The sequence below is a fragment of the Stenella coeruleoalba genome, assembly GCF_951394435.1.
Source record: "Stenella coeruleoalba genome assembly, chromosome: 4".
Classification (NCBI taxonomy): Eukaryota; Metazoa; Chordata; class Mammalia; order Artiodactyla; family Delphinidae; genus Stenella; species Stenella coeruleoalba.
The window spans coordinates 26,716,234-26,738,225 of record NC_137149.1 but is presented as its reverse complement, the minus strand read 5'-3'; the positions used below and the strand labels follow the sequence as shown (position 1 = coordinate 26,738,225).

The window sequence follows — 21,992 nt, the reverse complement described above, 5'->3', positions numbered from 1 at the left end:
GACAACAAACATGATTTGTTTCTATTTCTAGCCCATAACCGGTAAAATTATTAACAGTTGGCTTGGCTCAAATCCCACCTACTTCATCTGCCTCAAGTGTTCTTTCCCTTTGTGGAAAGCCTACCTTGTATTATTCATTGGGCAATTAAGCATATACTATATACCATGACAACTTCTTTAGTTAAATTATTGTTTTAAATTGTTACTAAACTTGGTTTACTGTGTAATGTCTTCCTAGTTAAATTAAAAGCTCCCTGTGGGCAAAGAACATGTTATTTCTTTGTATCCTCGAAAAAGCTTTATCCAATGTCTTTAATAAAACAGATGCTCAATAAGTTGAATTTGATCAACTGATTTGATAACCTTTTCCTGATTTCAGAACAGTATTCTCTTACTAAGGAAATAAAGCCATGAAATATTTTAAAAATTAAATTTAATTGAATTTTGTTTAAAGAACATTGTGATACTTTCTTAAATCACTGGAAATAAACTGGGGGTAATCACAAAAAGTTATTCCATCTATCTTAGATAGGCTGCTATTCATCATAGAAAAAGCTGAAGTCTGGTTTTAGTTCTTATTGATTAAAGTCAACCAGTTTGCATTTTTAATGAATCTGATCTTTTTTTTAGCAGATTCTTAACCACAAACTTAAAGTTTATATTCACTTTCAAAACTCCAGGTTATTCCCCTCATTACTGAACTGCAGGAGACTGAGCCCCCTTGGGCTTTGGCGACCCCATCTGGGCAGTGTTTATTTGTTGGTTGATTTTGCTGTGCCAGGTACTTCCTTTCCCATTTGCTATCATTTTGTAACACACATGCTGACCCTCTTCCCTTCCTCTTCTTTTCCTTGGGAAAATACAATGAATAAAGACTTATCGGTACAAAAAAAAAAAAACAAAAACCAAAAACTCCAGGTTATCCAGGTTGTGATATTCCTTATTTAAAACAAATGTCCTGGTGCTTGGTGAGCACCTAGATAGGAGGGATAGGGAGGGCGGAAGGGACACGAAAGAGGGAGGAGCTGATTCACTTTGTTACAAAGCAGAAACTAACACACCATTGTAAAGCTATTATACTCCAATAAAGATGTAAAAAAACAAAAAACAAATGTTCTGTAAACCTAACTTGACTTTACTGAGATTATATGAGACTACCTTATAAAATATGGTTTGTCCACAAATGGTTGCTAACAATGTCAAGGTTGATAATGTCAAAAAATAATCTCCATACAGGTTAGATTCCATATTCAGTTATTTACATAATTTCATTTATATTGAAAAAAAATAACATAAGGTTTCTTAGCTCCTATACACACCTAAAACATTTCTTGCCCATGATCATTTGATGAATGAATAGCTATAATATATCGAACATCAAAGCATACTGACAGAAGTAGTGGCAGGGAATAATTCTGTAATAGGGATGGTGCCAATGGCACAGTTTAGCTTAATTTAGTTAGGCAATAAGTGATTCATCTGTCTGTAGCGTCAACAGTATGAACATTTGGCAAAAACGCATGACAGCTGACCCAATTCTGGAATATAAAGGACACTGGTGCAGAGGAGCTCAGAAAATGAGATTAGAAAAATGTGACTACCAAAACTTCCTCCTCGTATTAAATCCTCATTTAAAACTAATAGATTTCTTAGGATGCTATGTGGCTAATAGGAAAAAAAACTACAGTTTAGAAAACAATGTTAATTTTTTAGAATAAAAGAAGGAAAAAATGAACATAAGATCACTGCCCTTTGAAGAGCTTCATTAGGCTACGAGTTAGTTTACAAAGTGCGAACAGTTCTGGGTCACCTTCTGAAGTTCCTGAAAGTCTCTAGATTCCTTCAGAAGCATAATATCCAATTAGAAACATCAGTGTACATGGCCATGTCTCACTCTGAACCACTATGGAAACACTCATTAGCTCTTCAACAGTCTGCATCCTACAACTGGCTTAATTTTTGTCCTGCATAATCAAAGCAACACAAGTGGCCTTCTTAGTTCTTATTTTCAGAAACAGTGGTGCTGTAGCTGGCAGGACGGCACATGGGAAGTAGCCAGAAGGCTTCTGTGCTGCATCATCATGAAAGCAACGTGCCTCTCTTGGCTCAGGAGGGGCCTGGAACCAGTAATCTTTAGAGTGCTTATTTCCCTGGAGCAAAGGCGCTCGAGTGAGTCAGGGCAGCACATGACAGCTGACTCTTTAAAGGAAAGCAGAAGGCTGGGAATGAATCATTTGTATATAGAAGTCTGTTGTGGTTGGAACTGTTGCCACAGTGACCTAGAGGAAGAAGGAGGGTTTGATGCGAGCTATATCTCCTCTCGCCAGCAGTGAGGCTGAGGAACAATCACTGCGCAAGGTGCCTGGATGTCTATGTTCTGGGGGGAGGGGTCGCTATCCCCTGGCCTTCCCTCTTCCTGAATGTCAAGTAATGGCCACTCCGGAAGTCAAAGTGGGGAGAGCTTGAGAGGTGTCACTAATTACCCTGAAGGCGAGGGAAGAGTGTACCAGTAAGGTGTTCCCTGAGTACCAGAAGCTTCTAACCTCATGGCTAGACACTTAATCACAGGGAACTGATTACCAAATAGTTTTATTTATAGAATTGAGGTGCTCAAGCCTATACCCACAGGTCCCAAAGTAGTTTCTGGGGATTTCCAGGTTCCTAGGGGAAAGGCAGGAGAGAAAAGCAAGCGGCAGAAATGCTCCAGGTCCTGAGTGCGATTACTTTCCATGCAATTCTGCAAAAGAACTGAGAACACTGCCATGTTCAAATTCATATTTTTTGTCTCTTTATTGTTCTAAAGAAGCCTGGAAGAGAAAGATAAGAGTGTGAATGGGCCCAGTGTTTAAAAAAAAAAAACAAACTCAAAAACCAAAAAAAAAAATATCCCTGGGAACCGAGAGTGATTATGTAATGAAACAACTGATAGATTTCAACATTTCTCAAGCATTATCAGATCTGAGCATCAGGACAATTCTCTGAGATATGCAGACCGATGTTACCTCTCTGGTTAACAGAGAAGTACAGAGTACAGGCACTGCCCAAAGGCACAGAGTTTGCTGATGACTCCTTTCTGCCATCTTGAAATACTCCCTTTTTTTCTCTTTTCTCTGCTCTCATCATCTCACTCTCATTTGCAATGTGGACTTGAAACGTTTCAATTCCTTTTAAAGGCTCGGTCTGAGGCCCTCTTACCATATACTGTTATCCCTACGGTTCTATCTACACCAGTGTTCTAAATTGCTGTCTGTATCCCATGACTCCCAAATTGTTACCTTGTTTCTAGACTTTTCCTCCAGGTCTGTATGTCTGTGCCTATTTTGGAATCTCCGTTTGGATATCTTTAATGCGTCTGGAATCCAACATACCCTAAACTGAGCATATGAACTTCTGTTGCCACAAACCTATTTGCTCTTCCAGGGACCTCCATCCAGGTGAACGGCGTCATCCACCCAGGTGCACGAGCCAGAAAGAAGCCTGAGGATCATTTTTGACTTTCTCACACCCTGACTCCGAATCCAATCCTTCAAGTCCTATTGATTTTGCCTTTTCAAGGCCTTACACATTAGTCCACTTCTTTTCTTCTTACCATCACTCCGGTACAAGCACCCATCATTTCTTGTCCAGAAAAATTATCTGAAGAGGGACTATGAAACCTCGTATAATCTAAACCCTGTCCATCCCACCAGCCCCACTCAAAGGCTGCCTTACTTTATCCTCTACACCCCACCCATGGCGCCTTCTCTCAGCAATTCAAAATGACCATGGCATCGTAATCTACTCAGCTGCCTACACCAAAATCCTTGATGCCTCCTTTCAATTCCTCATACAGTTGATCACCGGCTCCTCTTTATTCATCCAAATCTTTCTCAGATCCATTTCTTCCTCTCTGGGCTCATTGCCATTGCTCTGATTCTGGCTGTCAGATGTTCCTAACCACTCCTGCCCTGATGTCTCCCCCTTCTCCTCCCATACCCTCTCCTCACCAGCCCTTCCACTCCTCACTGCTGCAGAATCATCCCTCTATAGAACAGAGCTGACCGTGCTGTTCCCCCACTCTCTGGAAGCCAAAGCTCACACTTGTTTGTTCTTTTTTGTTTTTGTTTTTGCGGTACCCGGGCCTCTCACTGTTGCGGCCTCTCCCGTTGCGGAGCACAGGCTCCGGACGCGCAGGCTCAGCGGCCATGGCTCACGGGCCCAGCCGCTCCGCGGCATGTGGGATCTTCCCGGACCGGGGCACGAACCCACGTCCCCTGCATCGGCAGGCGAACTCTCAACCACTGCGCCACCAGGGAAGCCCTGTTTGTTTGTTCTTTAAAGGTTTTCCTACTCTAGTTTTTTCCAGCTTCATTTCCCGACACTTCTTTTCCCCCAGGGCTCCCACATAACCTATTCTACAGCTACACCAAGGGGCTCACTCTTTCCCAACTAGTCCTGGCTCATTGATAATTCTGTGCCTTTCCTCTCGCTGTTCCTTCTGCCTGGAAACTCTGTCTTCTGCCTGGAAATCTCCCTCAATACTTTGCTCCAATGTCACTTCTTCTGTATGGACTTTCCTGAGTGTTCCAGACGCAGCTATTCAATCTCACTGTGGTCCTCCTATAGCATTATCACAGGATGTTCACAGATCTGACCAGGACACGACCACTTTCTACCTTTTAACACCTAGTATTGAGTAAATGTCTCTGAATGCATGCACATATGAATACATAAATACATGGATAGACAATGTATATAAAGTTCTTTGTGCATTTTAATGCATTAGATAAATGCCAAGTATGGAGGTGATAATGATCATGTCTGGTAGCAGCCTGGCTGTGATTATGCTAACTGGAAAGGCATTCATGGGTCCTGCACATCTCAAAATCAGCAGAATTACCACCATATATGAGGCCACGGTATTTCCATGGGGAAGTAATCTGTATAGGTCTAGAAAGATTAAACTAGGCACATCTATCAATGTTTAAACTTATAATTTCTTTTAAGAGAGTTGAATGGAGAGAAGGAAACAAGTTATTTGAGCTCAGGCTTTTTCTGAACCTTTGTTCAGATTTTAAATTTATTAGTTTGAGGTGAAACTTTAATAATAAAACTTATTCAGAAGACTAGTTGGCCTACAATGAAACTTGGGTTAGGAAATAAACTGAATTTATACATGCAAATTGAGATTCACTAAAATGTTAGCAGAGTATCGAATATTAAAATCTTTTAGTGAACTGTGCCTAAAGATTTACTTATTCAGTGATCAAAAGTTGTTTAGCTTTTTTTATATGTATCATCTTAGCTTAGCAATTCTACTCATTTACTCTTTGTCAATATTTATTCTATTATTCTCTCACATAAATCGTACCCATGTTTTCTTTGGTCAGTCTCCCAAGGCAATAGAAATAAAAGCAAAAATAAACAAATGGGACCTAATCAAGTTTACAAGCTTTTGTACAGCAAAAGAAACCATAACAAAACAAAAAGACAACCTAGAGACTAGGAGAAAATATTTGCAAATAATGTGACCAGCAAGGGCTTAATTTCCAAAATATACAAACAGCTTATACAACTCAACAACCAAAAAACAAACAACCCAATTGAAAAATGGGCAGAAGACCTAAATAGACATTTCTCCCAAGAAGTCAAACCGATGGCCAACAAACACATGAAAGTATGCTCAACATCACTAATCATTAGAGAAATGCAAATCAAAACTACAATGAGGTATCACCTCACACTAGTCAGAATGGCCATCATCAGAAAAACTACAAACAATAAATGCTGGAGAGGGTGTGGAGAAAAGTGAACCTTCCTACATTGTTGGTGGGAATGTAAATTGGTACAGCCACTATGGAAAACAGTATGGAGATTCCTCAAAAAACTAAAAACAGAGTTGCCATATAATTCAGCAATCACACTCCTGGGTACATATCTGGACAAAACTATAATTCAAAAATATACATGCAGCCCTATGTTCATAGCAGCACTATTCACAATAGTCAATATATGGAAACAACCTAAATGTCAACTGACAGATGAATAAAGATCTATATATAATGGAATATATATATATATAATATATATAATATATATAATATATATAATATTATATATATATTATATATATAATATATATATTATTCCATTATATATATTCCATTATATATATATATATATATTCCATTATATATATATATATAATGGAATATATCCATTATATATATATCCATTATATATATATCCATAATATATCCATTATATATATCCATAATATATCCATTATATATATATAATATATATATTCCATTATATATATAATATATATAATATTATATATATATAATATATATAATATATATATAATGGAATACTACTCAGCCATCAAAAAGAACGAAATAATGCCATTTGCAGCAACGTGGATGGACCTAGAGATTACCATACCAAGTAAAGTAAGTCAAAAAGAGAAAGACAAATACCATATGATATCACTTATATGTGGAATCTAAAATATGACACAAACGAACCTATCTATGAAACAGAAACAGACACGCAGATGTAGAGAACAGACTTGTGGTTGCCAAGGTGGGTGGGGAGGAATGGACTGGGAGTTGGGATTAGCAGATGCAAACTATTGTATATAGAATGGATAAATAACATGGTCCTACTGTATAGCACAGGGAACTATATTCAATATCCTGTAATAAACCATATGGAAAAGAATATGAAAAAGAATGTATATGTATGTATAACTGAATCACTTTGCTGTACAGCAGAAATTAACACAACATTGTACATCAACTATATTTCAATAAAATAAACTTAAAAATTTTGCTCTATTTAATTTAACTACTCCTTCCATGTTTCTCAGAGTTATTGGGTACCTGCCTGCCAGAGACTTGAAGGACAGGGAGGTTAAGTGACTTACTCAAGTCATCCAGCAAATTCAGAAGCTGTGCCAGGGCTGGAGATTTATCTGGCTGAGGTGCTGTCTGCTGTTTAATTCACTAATCTATGTTCCTTTCCAGCCCATAGTGCCTCATTCAATATTTTGAAATCATAAACTTAAATAAACTACCTAAATGTCTTTGAACTTCCTCTGGGAAGGTGACTGATGACTTAATTACTGAGCCAGAGTTGTAATTAATTAATACACCAGTTCCACAAAACTGGGTATCCCATGGTTTTATTGTCTTTTTCCATGCTGCCATTAACAAAAATAACTCTTGGGAATAGTTTTTATTTTAGGCAAATATACAAATTAGGATCATTTTCATGTTCTGGGTAGTTTTATAAAAAAAGGTGCCTATCAACTCAGCTATGTTTGGAGTTTCCTGTGCAATTAACAGCTTGTTTCTTAGTGACTATTTTTATTTCACTAGTTTGATATTAGTTAACATTTAGGAGAGTAATTTCCATTATTTTGGCTTTTAAAATCAAAGTCATCGAAGATTCTGGAGTTGATTGGCTTAATACTCTATTATATAATATTTTATCCAAATATAACACCTGGAAATTACCAAGCTTCTAGTCAAGAATGCTTTTCAAGAAATTATTGTAAAGCTCACTTATCCATAATTCACTTGTTCAATAACACCAATATTCAGCCTTTTAATTGCTAGAGGCCCTCAAGATTTAAAAGATAAATTATTCAAATCATCTTTGTACTTTGCTCTATAAAAACCTAACTACTCTGAATTTCAAGGCGTAAATTGTTCATTGGGGAAGAAGTACTACTAGTCTTAGTCCTGTTAAATTGCTATGGTCTGACAGTAAATGATTAACAAATATTTAAGAACAGAAAAGTCTGGCATTGGGATCATTTAGTGTAAGTGAAAATAGGTTTAGATTTTTTTAAAAGATTTGTGAAGATATCATTGGGTTACAAAATATGGCTGTGTCATTCCTAAGATGAGTCTGAATCTGAAGATGAAAAAAATATTTACTATTTTTTTTAAAGATTAAAGGATGTGTAAAGTATTTATAAAGATTTTCATTAAAAATGGCTGACATAAAACTTTCAGGGTCTAAAGAAGCTATATATAGTTATACAGAACATTTGCTGATATGAAAGAATTCAGTCCATCCACATTAAAGTAATTGGGTAACTTTTCTGCCACCTGCAGCTGACTTGCAGAAGCTAGAAATAGGACAACAACATTATGAATACCATTGACTATTCTAAGTATTAAGATGTTTTATGAATTAGATAGGTGTGGTTCCACTTCCAGTTAAGAGTTGACGACACGGAAAAAAAAAGATTTTAAGAAACTGGTTCAAAGAATCATACCAACTGCTTAGATTTAAGATTAAAATTGTAGTCTCCGGGCATCAGGTGTATATATTTGCATGATAAGAGAAATACTAAGCATTCTCAAGAGGTATCTCTTTCTTCCACTGCAGAACCAAGGTGATGGTTAAAACTACTGTCTCAAAAGAAAAATCAGACTAAGAAAAGAGAGAATGAGACTTAGGATTTTTAAATATTTGGAAAGTTATTTTTTTGCCTTGTTTTTGGGGGGCTTGTTTTGTCGTGAATGAAATCCAGCTTTCCCCAAATCTTGGAACTGTAATGATTCCAACTAACCCCTCCAATCAATTTTACATGATATTAGCCAAAACAGGGCATGTATCTTTCAGGTCAAAAGTAAATGCCAACCTGTTCATGCTCTGTCCTTCAGTATGGACAGGCAGTATAAAATGTTGAGAAGAGTTAAAATTTTGTGCAGCCGTGAGTGTAGGCTTTATTTTTTTCAATGATTTCTACTGCTGTTGCTCAGCTTATAATTAATTTAGTTTCTCTTAAGTAACCTATTCCTTTAGAAAAAGTATAAAATTTGACTTCAATGAAAAACAGAATCCACTGTATGCTTAGATAAGTTTATTTATAACTCTACTTTCCTGAATAAGTTAACTGGTAGATTCATGAATGCTCCCTTGGACCAAGAATGCAGGAGCCTAGAAGGCTATCCGCCATGGTAGAGAACCGTCATATATCTTTGTTCATTTTGCAAAAAGCAAAAATAAAAAACGAACAGAAAGATACACCAAAATTAATTGAAGTGTGATGTCTTTGGATTTTTTTGAGAAAGCACCAGTTAGACTACAGTTAGAGTATAAAAAAATGTTATTCTGTGACTACATTTATTATTAAGTCCCACATATTTTTTAAAGGTCTTTTCCCCTTGTTTCCAGGTTCACACAAGTTCCTAAACGCATTTCAGTATTTCTCACACCAGTGTTTGCTTCAATGAGGTTGACACTAAGCAGTTTCCCCACCCACCACTGTACAGATCATACAGATATTTTAATTATAAGAACATCATTTCACTTCTTTCTAAGTGTTAAACAATACTCATCTCATTCTGACCAATTTCCCTTGACGAGACTGACAAGATAAAACAGCAGATCTTACTACTGCTCAAGAATATGCAGCAGCATCTGCTCTCATTGTAATTCCATGCTTTCTAGCTAATTCTCATCTTCAGCAACTTTCATTGCAAAGTCTATCATTAACCAATCCATGCTTCCAGAATCATTGAATGGAAACTGCAAGAGCAGATCAGGTTTAGTGAAGTAGAAAAAAGAGAGGCCAATTCACGAAATATGTCATAGAACCCAGTCACACCACACATTGTTCAAAATAACTAGAGCATCTACAATCTACAGTAAATTAGGGAACTAGTGAAAAAAGTTAATGGAACAAATAACGTATCTATAGTTAAGGAATGTTTTTAATTTGGAAAATTATGGGAAATTAATAGACTCTCTTGATAAGTCAACTGTATAATGCATTTGTCTACAGCATTGTAGATCTAAAGGTCAGGGCTCGATGTAATATATGTGCCTATATGCCTAACTTTGATGATCTGATGATTATTATAGCCTTCTGAGATGTCAGACCATGGATTGAAAAGGCAGAGCAGTAGTCAGTCTGGATAAATTTATAATGGGTTATCACAACTTGCAAGACATACTTAAGGTTTGGAGGAAAATAACCTATTTTCACCACACACACACACACACACACACACACACACACTCACACTCACAAAATGATGTGAATTCCTGTAACTCTTCTCATGTCCCCATGCATTTGACAGAGAACAGTGACAAGACTCCTAGGACCAGGAGTCATTTCTGTGATTAGTTACTACATTTTTCAAAACTTAATTTGGGAGGGTGAAAATATCTTATCAGACCAAAAATTCTTCAATGAGTTTTCATGGCTAATACTTTTTATTAAAGTGATATACCTCACACTGGCACTGTATAACCGCTTTAGCTCTGGGATATTCTGATCTAAATTCAGCTTAGAAAACTGATTTAAAAGTATGTGGACCAAAAAGGTTGCCTACCATTTCAGTAAAGTACAAGAATGTTGTTGCCATCAAGCCATGAGACACTGCAGCCACCCCTGACGGTGCACCCTGAGGGGAATTCAGGATGGAAAAAACCAGGATACTGGCCCTAGATAGTTAAGATGCATATCAAAGGAATAATTTCAACGAGCCCAGACTCTTGCATCTTCCCATACATACAAAGCACTAAATTCACTAACTTGGGATGTCTGTTTTCGTGTGTGTGTGTGTGTGTGTGTGTGTGTGTGTGTGTGTGTGTGATTAGCAGTAATCTTTTGATGTTCCACTAATTTTTTTTTTCCAGCAAAAACTTCTACATACCCTGGCTCTTCCCTTACCTCTTTGGGACACTTCCTCAGAGCTATCTGAGAGGCTGCCTCCCAGGCTATAGTCCTCAGTAAAGTCCTGGAACAAAACATAACTCTCAACTTTTAGATTGTGTAGTATTTTTTCCTGTTGACAAGTACTTGTTGGAATATCTTGGCCAAATTTTACAAGACCAGTAAATTTATTCTTGTTTTAATCAATGTGAGTATAGAAAGAATTACATTTATGAACTATATATTTCAGAACTAACAACATATTACTGTTGCTTTCATTTATTCTAGGATATATTATAAATGTAAATTATCATAAAATGTAACAGTAGATACATATTTGTGAGTATGAAATACTTTTTTCCATTATTTGTTGAATATAAAAGATGAACATTCATCAAAGACACCATTCAGGTTATCTGATGAGTAATTAACAGTCCACACTTAGAAACTTGAAGTTCCAGGGGGACAGACCACTTAGAACGCCTATAAGGGTTATCTTTAGCACTTGCATAGGCAGATTATACAACACATCACAAACCACTGAAGAGGAAATTCTTCAATAATTCACAACACTGCTCATGTTAGAAAATTCTAGTACAGACTAAAAGGATCTTACCAACTCAGACACAGGCGCTTACACATTCATCCCAAACAAACGTTGTTTGTTTTATCCTCCATAACAAACAAGCAAGCACCACACTTCATTTTTATTAACTGTTCATATATTTAAATAGCGTTAGTAAGTTCCATCTTAGTCTAATCTTTTTTTTTTTTTTTTTACTTATAATGGTTATAAATGAAGATCTTCTATTTCCTGAAGAGAGATTTAAAAACACAATCTCATATGCTCATACCATTTCTACACTGGTCACAGTACCTCTAAAAAAATCACTGGGGTCTCTTTAAATAAGCTCTTTTCTGTCATTAGAGACTGTTAAGCTTTTCAGAGGTAATTCTCTATTCTTCAGCAGTATCTTTACATTTTTGTTCACCGTAACTCTATACAACGTAATAGTATACAATTTTTTTTTAATTAGAATACTATAATTCTCAGTAAACTAGCTAAGTAGAGAGTAAAAATACTCTGTACTCAAAACAGACACCACCACAGCAAGTTATTTTCCCCAATTGAAAACATTCTCTAGCTCAAATTGAAAACAAATGACATTCTGGAGCAGAATTTCTTTATTTTCTTTCTTTTAAAATCTGAAAACACATAGTGATGATGGGTTTTTGTCTATTACTCAAACTTTCCCTAAAATCCCAAATTCTCTCCTTAACGTTTGCCATCCGTGTTGTGCTGGATAGACATAGTGTAAATCACATGTAGTGATGTTAATGAAGAAACCAATAATCCTGTAATGAATTACTTCAAAAACAAACAAATAATAGGTCTTTCTTAAGCTGTTAACTTCTGTCAAGATGGTTAGTTTCCCTCTGAGGAAACACTGAACTGGCTAATCACGGTCTCCAAGAAGGACATTTTATGTTATGGTTCTTGAGATAGTTCGCTTGAGAATTTGGCATAGATACACTCCTTTAAAAATATGTATTTTACTTTTGTCGAAAACAATCAGTCTACATACTTCTCTTTTATTCTCATCAGGGATAATCAAGACACACTCAAAATAAGCCAATTTTTCAAAACACGTGAAAACATCCAGGGATAAAAGGATCAGTTTAAATGAGGAAAGACTGAGTCATTACTTAAAATGTTATGTTTAATTAAAAACAAAATATGTCTCTAAACTCAAAAATTTTAGGAGTTCAAACAAAATTAACTTAATGCAAAAACCTCATAATTAATTTATTACGTGCCTACTACATGATATCATGGAAGCAAAAAAACAGTGAATTAAAATAATCTAATTGTTTAAAATTCATGACAAATTAAAATAATACTGTTACCTTAATAAAAGCTTTTTAAAAATATTGGCTTTTGTTTTAAACCAAATATGAATTTACTTTCTGTACTTGGGCAGCTTCTTTGTTTGCTTATGTAAGTAGATTGGCTGGATTGTGGGTTAAGATTGTGGGTCTTAACGTTTACAGATGTTTACCCACTTATCAAAATAAACGGCTTAGAAAATAGAAACACTGATGCTACAATAAAAATCACAGGTCCCTTTAGATTTACGGACTCTTTTAGTAGTGAACCTCTGTGCTTATATCATGTACTCATAGGAAAGAATGGCCAGAATTAATATAATTAATTTTGCTGACTATCATGGGCCAGGCATTTAACAAATATTACTCTAGTTAACATGACTACGTTTTGTTATTGTTATTATTGTTAGGTTTGAACCATACGAAATCTTTACTTCTGAAGGTAAAAAATGGTTAAGTATTGAGACATCATTATCTCCACTGTACACAATATGACTCAGAGAGGTTTACATGGGCAGCTGGATCGCTTAGCTCATAAAAGGCTGGGCTGTAATTCAAACCTACTATCTTTGACACCAAAACACATCCTCCATCCAAACAGGAAAGAGGATCCTGTGACTTACTTTTGAAATTTTCATTTTCTATGTTTTTAGTTTCTCAATTATGGGGTGGGGGCAGGGAACATGTGGACAAAAACCTATGGAGATAAAAAGTTGAGATGTGATCATAACTTTTAGAGAATTCTAGTCTTTTTAGTGACTACTAGGACATGGCATGGTTGATTTCTATCTTATTTCCTTCCTCCATCAATTAAATACTTATTATTCCTACTCTTGCCAAACACTGGTCTAGATACTGTGGATATAAGTGTGGACAAACCAGTCAAAAATCTCTGTCCTGAAGAAATTTATATCCTAGTAGGGGGAGAGAGACCGTAAGCAAATAAGTAAAATACATATTCCAGATAATGGTAAATACTAGGAGAAAAGGAAAGCAGAGAAGGAGAATGGGAGCACTGGATTTGGAGGGAAACAATTTAAAACAGGGTCATCAAGGAAGATCTGAGAGGGTAACATTTGATCAGAGACCAAGAAAGAGAAGAGGCAGCAAGCACATGGAATCTGTATCAGGACATATTAGGCAGGGAATGGCAACTGTAAAGGCCCCGAGGCAGCAACCAGCTTGATACATATCAGGACAGTGTTCCTGAGACATCTATAGCAGATGAAGTCAGACAGTAAAGGGAGGTATAGCTGGAGGAGGTCCTGATCACTGAGGGCCTTATAATCCATTCTAAAGACATTGGCGGCCAATGGAAACAAGACATAATCTGATATACTTTAAAAGCATTACTCTGACTACTGTGTCGTGAACAGACCATAAACAGGTAATACCAAAGCAGGGAGACTGGCTAAGAAGTCATGTCAATAATGCAGGCTAATGATGCTTTTGTGGACCAGGGTGACGGAAATGGAGTCAGTGAGCAGTAGTCAATTAAAAAAAAAATTGAGTGTACTTTGAGGGGAGAACCCGTAGGATTTGCTGGTAGACTGGGTATATAAGGAAAACTGAGGAGACAAAAAAAAAGCAATACCTATAACTAAATCTGTCTTTTTGTACCAAATATGATGCTACTTTTCATATGATGGACGGGCACATTTTGCTTAACAGCACTGACCAAGGGAAAAATGTTACACTATTACATATCAAAAGAAACAAAGAAAAAATAGACTACCTGATTCACTAAGTGTTAAGGATAAACATTCATGTACCTTGGAAGAAACTTTCTTTAACATAGAGTAAAATTTTAATGCAAAAACCCATTCATTGGGGAAATGGACCAGCAGATATAATTTCATTAAAGAATGTACTACATGACTGAGAACTCCTTGAGCAAGGGTTTTTTGGCCTCAGCCTAGTCTATCATATCTAGTACATAGTAGGTGTTCAATGGTCTTTTGAAAAAAACTAATTGAATCCGAATTTTCCAAATAGAGGTCTCTTTGTTAGGAATTACATGTGTTACATGCATCTGAAATTTTCTGTATTCGCTCACATGACTATTTGTAGCTATGTCCTTATGTTTGTTTTTCAATGAATATATTATTCTTGTTTTAGAATTATCTGGATACAAGCCAGAAACAAAGAAGGTACACTATCACGCAGAATCATCATCTTTTCTAGACTTACTCATGAGGGCAAGAAGTGTGGCTATCGCCTCCGCAGAGCACCTTACACTGCAGGTGCCCACGGAACATTTGTTGCACTAAATTGAATAATGAAAATACCATTCCAAATGCAAATAAATAAAAACCCTTTACTTCTAGATAGTCTCTTCTATAAAGCGCCTTCATTCATGTGTTTGTTGGTTGCTTTCATTTGTTTTGTTTTGATTTCAGACTTTGTTTTAACCTGGGGTTGGTAAGAGTTCTCATAATTGGTCAGCAGGGCTAAACAAGCCTGAGGCTATCACTGACAAATTTCAGATGCAAATCTCACAGAAGGCAAAGAGTAAAGAGAAAAACAGAGTGAGTGCGGAGGGTAAAATAAAGGAATGTGAAAAAAAAGAGAAAATGAAGTAATTTTACATCGGTGGTAGAATGGAATGAATTCTGCATCAGTCCTATAAGTTATGTATCTTGATCTAAATGTTAAAAGATCAACAGGTAGACACACACATGCAGACAAGAATTTTTCTAAATAAACCTTTTTAAAAATCAAAGTTTGGATTAGAAACCTAAAAGAAGTTACTGTACACTGCCCTACAGGTCTTCTAAGACGCTTTCAATCTAATGGAATGACATAATCATCAAAAGTCCTTAAATACAATATCCAGGAGTTTCTTAATTTGCAGATTCCCTTGAAGTAAGAAATGCATGCAAGGTCAAGTGCTGAGTTACAGACTGCTTAAGGTGGGAAGGGGACTGGCATCAAGTGGTCCTCTGCCCCAGGGAAGCCTACACAGAAACGATGATTTGCAGTAAACAGTAGAATTTGAGTATTTAGTCATCACACTGTCCACTACTGTCCAGATTTACAAAAGACACTACTGTCCACTACTGTGATCTGTGTCCAGATCACAAAAAACTCACTAATCAAGTGAGTCTGTAGATTAGCTGAGACCATGACATCCAGGTGTCGTCATATACCTGCCTCCAGTCAAGAGATAAGGCTGTCAATACCTGTGTCCTTAAACTGAGCCTTATGCAAACATTCTACGCACATTACCATCACCTACGTGTCAGCAAAAGGAAAAAGAGTATAAACGAGCATGAAGTCCCCACATACAGCCAGTCTCACATTTCTGCAATACATTTCTGCTTGCGGTACAGAGCTCCACTGGCCTAGAGCTGTAAGAAAGATGAAATGCAGCAAGAGATCCAAGCAGCTGCTGAATGCTGAGCTGAAGTGAGATGCCGGAAGCAGGATGAGTGACAGAGATCACTTAAGGGCACACAGGAGCCCAACGTCGACAGGGGCTGCACAGCTCTGGCATCCTGTGAAAAAGCAGTAGATGGACCAAACTGATGCGCACGCATCAGGAAGAAGTAGCTGACTCTAAGCAATGGTGCTGGGCAGGCTAGGAGGTGGACAGACATTGTGGCACACAGCAGCAGGCCCTGCAAACCGTTGCTATAGCCACAAACCAAAGGACAGTCTTCACATGTACACAGGGTCAAAAGGACCACTTTAGGTACACCCACACCCCCTGAGAGCAGTACTGCCATCACTGCCATCCAGTCATGAAAGGCCACTAATGCCAGCTGTTTGACAACACCTGGAATTAATGAATTACTAGACATATATTCAAAATGGAATGATTATTTCATTAACTTTGGACTGAAAAAAAAATCATATTTTGAAAACACCATAAATTCTAATAGAAAAACTTTTTTTTTTTAAGTGTATAATGGGCTGTTATTATCACAGTGCTTCTATGGTAATAACTATGCTTCATTAAGATGCTTATTTGTTTTTAAACTATTAGTATCTCTCTGTTACACTGAATTTATTGATGTAGCGTTAGAGATAATATTTGGGTTGAGTACAGGACAAAATTAGGAAGCTGCTCACAAGGTCAATACTAGGAAGTCAATACATTGCCTCGGAGAAAGAAAACACAGGATCAGAAGCTTTGTACAAAGAAGAGTTGTGAAACAACACAAAGTCCCTTAGGGTGACTGTGAGTTGGGGCAGAAAAATGTTGTGGTTGTAACTCAATGCTGAAGGTTTTTAAGAAAAAGAAAATAAAAGGACGTTTAGATATGAAATACACTTACCTTGGGTCTGACTTTTTCAGTAAGTTTTCCTGATATTTATTGAATTAAATGTGAGAAATGGCTTAAATGATAGCACAAAAGATACATATAAAGCACACGGAAGAATGTTTTGCCTGAGGTGTTGAAAGCTCTTGAATAAAACTAGTTCACAAAGAGAAGACGTGGAGCTCAGGCAAACAGTAGACATTTAGTAAACATTCCCTGAATGAATGAAGAAGCTGAGATAGTTTAGATACAAAGCAAGAGTGACCGGGGACCGGGGCCTCTTGAAAGCCAAAGGCCATTCTGAATGGAAACTAATACGCAGAGTTCAAGGAAAATGGGTCTTTCCGAAATCCCCGCTCTCTAGGTTCCACTGAATGGAAAGGACCGTCAATCTACTACAACTTCTGCTTTCTTCCTCCTCTGACAGCTGCTAGTCTTTCTACCTTTTTCCTCCAGAAGAGGCCAGGAAAGGGTACCCTGTTGTTGGTTCCTCGTTTCTTCCTCCGGTCAGGTCACCATGATGTTTTAATTCCCCCTCCCCATGTCTCTTTACAGTGGAGGGGAGGTAGACCTGTCCCTGCCAGGCTGGTCCTCAGGGATGGGACGGAATGTGCACCACACTGGCAGGGGAAGCATGCGATACGGTGTTCAAGGGATGCGTACACCACCGCGAAACGATGCCAGTCGAGGTGCTGGTGTTGGGGGGGCGCCCAGCAGGAAGGAATGGAGCGTGTGGCTGCACGGAGGAGTGCACTATGGGAATATGCCTTTAAGAGGATGTTAAAAGTTGTGGTGTTTCACCCTGATAACAAGGCTGTATATAGAAAGGATAGAGTTGGAAAGTGTGTGTCAAAGAAAAGACATGCAGTTTTGTGGATAAGATATAGTTTTGTAGTGAGGGTATGGTTTTGGTCAGGGGATATAATTGATTGGTCTTTGTGAGTTCCTAGATGTTGGATATGTGTGTAACTTTGGGTTCTAACAGAGCTGGACAAAAAACATTCCCTACCAGGCTATTCAGAGCTATGGCAAACTCTGAGGTAAAGAGAAAAGAGTACAGTCATTCAAATGTATAAATATGAGAGGGTCTTTCTGAAAGACAGTGCGCTAATAAACGGAGAGATTCCCACACAAGCCTATCACCACCATAATAAATATATCAGAAACATTTACGACCGTTTTATGTGCCACCTGTCTTACAGTAAGAATGATGGCCTGGGTGATCTTTCAAAGGATCTTCAAGTCTTAAAGTTTTCTGATATCATTCAATATTAAAAAGGTTAACCACCAAAAGACCGCATGGGTCTTAAAAAGAACACAAATGAGGCCTAATATATATATGACTCTGTGGCCACATCCACCCTAGGAAAATAAAGCAGACACTTGAAAAGTTTATTCATTGAGTTTAAGGAAAGGAACCAAGGCACTTTGGGCTCACTTATCAACTGGACATTTCTTTTGATCTCAATATTATGCTTAATTTCTCTAACATTTGGTGTGTGTAGACTCAGCATAACTATAGAGACAAATACTGTCTCAATTTGGGAAATCCCAGCGGTGAGATGAAACCCATATCATTGTGATTTCAAGAGAAGAGCTGTTTTCTGAGAAGTACTGATATAATTTCATTTCACCAAATTAATATAAGCTATAAGGTGAGACTGTCAGGGACTCTGTTTATATATTGACATTTACACACATTCACAGCAATCACCCTAAGCCAATATGTAGTATAGTGAAGAGTCTAATTCAGGTGAGAAAGACCACTTATTAAAACCCTGCTTGTAATCACCTAAGAATAAACATATTCCTCAGAGGATGACTTGCATACAGTGAGGTGTTAGTATTCTCCTAATTTTATTCAGTTATTTAAAGGTTCAGTCTCACCAGTGAATAATGCACAGGTTATTTCTTCTTTTTGATTCCCCTTCAGGAGAAGAATGTAAAAAGTCATATAAACATTTTGTTTGGGTGAAAGAGCTAATGAGTCCAAAATACTTGTAAAGATGATGCTTTCTGAATCACTGGGAAAGCTAAATGGCACATCTGCTTATTTGATTAAAAAAATCTCTTTATCTAATAAGACTGGCATCAGTGATTCATAAAATTTCTTCAGTTCAAATTTTAGCTCAGAGGCAAGAGGGAGATGAATAGACCTACTAGGGCTTCCCTGGTGGCGCAGTGGTTGGGAATCCGCCTGCCAATGCAGGGGACACGGGTTCAAGCCCTGGTCCGGGAAGATCCCACATGCCACGGAGCAGCTGGGCCCATGCACCACAACTACTGAGCCTGCGCTCCAGGGCCCGCGAGCCACAACTACTGAGCCCACGTGCCACAACTACTGAAGCCTTCACGCCTAGAGCCCATGCTCCACAACAGGAGAAGCCACCGCAATGAGAAGCCTGCGCACCACAACAAAGAGTAGCCCCTGCTCGCTGCATCTAGAGAAAAGCCCACATACAGCAACGAAGACACACACAGCCAAAAATAAAATAAATTAAAAAAAATAGAGCTACTAAATAAAATCCTCGACACAGCTATCCACCTTTCCACTGTAAATAATGACTGACTACTTCTAGCAAAGTTAGATCAGTGCGCTAGTAATCTAAATAGAGACTACAATTTAAGTGTCAGCTGTTCTGTACGACCAAAGAGGAAGAAGTCAGCAGAGGTGACTAGCAACTTGTGGTCTACAGTCATTTTTATTTATTTTTTTCTTTCTTTTTTTTTTTGTTGCGGTACGCGGGCCTTTCACCGCCGTGGAGCACAGGCTCCGGACGCGCAGGCTCAGCGGCCATGGCTCACGGGCCCAGCCGCTCCGCGGCATGTGGGATCTTCCCGGACCGGGGCACGAACCCGTGTCCCCTGCATCGGCAGGTGGACTCTCAACCACTGCGCCACCAGGGAAGCCCACTCCAATTGCTTTTTAACAAACATGTTAAAAAAAAAAAAAACAGCCCTGAGACCAAAAAGAAGAAAACTGACTGCAAATGTGTGTTTAGTATGTATGTGCAGAGGCACTGAGAAGATGCTGATAGAACTGCTGGCAATGACTCATATATGGAGCTAAGGGAACCTGGACAAATGAACTGAATGGAGATCAAGACTATATTAGAAAAGTGCATGAAAATCTAGGTTTAAAAGGCTGACAAATGCAGAATTTCATTGAAACCCAATTGAGACTACTGAAAGTTTCAAAAAATGGTTATTCTCATGCTCTGTTCTTGAATATAAGTTGTTTTCTAGACATACATATACCTTTTGTATTACCTTTTGACTGATATATTTAGAATTTGATATTATGATCCCAAACATTCATTACTAGTTTAAAATCACAATGTCCTTGTATACCACATGTTGTCTATAGTTTAAAGACAGAGAAAAGTATATAATGTGAAGAAAAAATGGACAAAATCAGTACGTATAATTAAAATAATAATGTACTTATAAAAAGAAAAGTAATTTTGTGTCTCAGAATAGACCTAGTTCCTAAACTTATTAGTTATTTGAAACAAATACTTTTCTTCCGAGATATATGTAACTCTGAGTTGGGATTTTCTATTTCGGGTTTAATAGTACCTTTCACATCTTCATCCTCAATTGTTGTATTTGAACTCTCAGTTGACTCCTGTTGAGAAGAAAACATATTTAAAGTTGCAAACAATGAATAGCTTGACTTTTGTTTTTCTCAAAAAATTGGCAAGTGATATACGTATCATGCAAAATTCTTCAGCAGGCTGTGCGCATATGCCGACATGCAAATGTACAAATATGTTACGCGGTTTTGACAGAAATAAAATGTCAAATGCTGCAAACATTTCAAAAAGGGAGTACTCTGGTTGCCTAATCCCCGAAGCACGATAAATCAAGGTGATTTGTACAAGTAGTCAAAGTATGCAACTTATTTTAAGAGCTGTGTAAGGATGTGTTGTGTTACAGTGCCCCATAAGGTGTGCTTTCTCTAAGTATTTATGAGAAGTTGAATATACTAGCCTAATGAATTTGAACCTTAAAAAACAACATTTTTTATTCCCAATTAAGTAGTAATTAGTCCTTTCTTTGTGTAAGGCACTATATCAAGCAGTAAATTTGTAGGCTATTTATCAGCCTGACTTCTCTGTAGAGAGAAAAAGCGTTTCATTGAATCATTTGACGAAGAAGCTGAGATATGGTGAAAGTGCTTTCAAGAAGAATTTCCATGTTTGTGATCAGCACAATGGAATTATATGAATAATTTACTTTCAAGGAAAAAGATTTTTTTCATTCGTTTCTAAATTAGAAACTGGCTTTATTGATAAGAAACTTGCTCCCATAATGAAAAGACAAAGCTATTTCTCTGTAAAACTACAAATGAAGTTGCAGATTAATAAGCACAGTTAAAAGGACACTGTAACTGCCAGTATTAAGACACGTTCCTTAAAATGGTTGACAAATTTTTCCATTAATAATGTATTAATAAAATATTTCTAGCAAAGAAATTTAGTAATGTTCATAAGAAAGACACAATTTTCTACTTGGAATGATTAAAGGGTACTGCCAAAAAAAATTGGAAACTTCTAATCAATAGCTATGTGTTCAGCAATGAAAACAAATTTTGGAAAATGATGCAAACATTAGTCAGTGTACTTTCAGAGATTCAATATTAAAAAAGTGATCAATTTATACAACTGTAATATATAATATTTAATCCAAAGGGACAGACTAATTAAAGATATATCCAGAGTCTCCACAACATAAAACCAAAGCAGAGTCTTCATGCGTTTCTTAATGTGACCTAGTATTCAAATTTAAACTCAAGATGAGGATAAACCCATGCACTGTAAAAATAATTCATGTAAGCAGGAAATATCATGCAACAACTCTTACAAATGACATAGCTAGAATTATCGAAGTGTCCACTCCAGCTGCTATGCTTGGTCTTTCACTTGCTAACGATATTGAAAATAATTGTTCACATGTGTGATGCTCCTGACTACCTCGAGTCTTTTAGGGACTCAGAACATTGTAAGTGTCACGACTGTAAAATACATCTCATATTAAGGAACATAACACTTCATGTTTTTTTACTTTAGTAATTTTAATATTGACCAACTAAATGTTAGACCAGAGGAAATGTGTTTTCTAAGACTTTAACACTGTAGATAAGAGTAAGGAAAAGTAAGACCCATGACTATACC

The 21,992-nt window shown here is 37.1% G+C and overlaps 1 protein-coding gene across 8 annotated transcripts in view; it reads right to left on the bottom strand.

The window, feature by feature from the left end:
- The window catches only part of CAMK2D (calcium/calmodulin dependent protein kinase II delta), a gene marked incomplete at its 3' end in the record, with an annotated part of 285,398 nt that overhangs the window by 10,950 nt on the left and 252,456 nt on the right, over positions 1 to 21,992 (bottom strand). For all 8 annotated transcript variants that reach the window (XM_079920207.1, XM_079920208.1, XM_079920210.1 and 5 more), the window contains exon 14: positions 20,395 to 20,443. In XM_079920207.1, the coding sequence (XP_079776333.1) occupies positions 20,395 to 20,443 (49 nt within the window). The remainder of the gene's footprint in view (positions 1 to 20,394; positions 20,444 to 21,992) is intronic.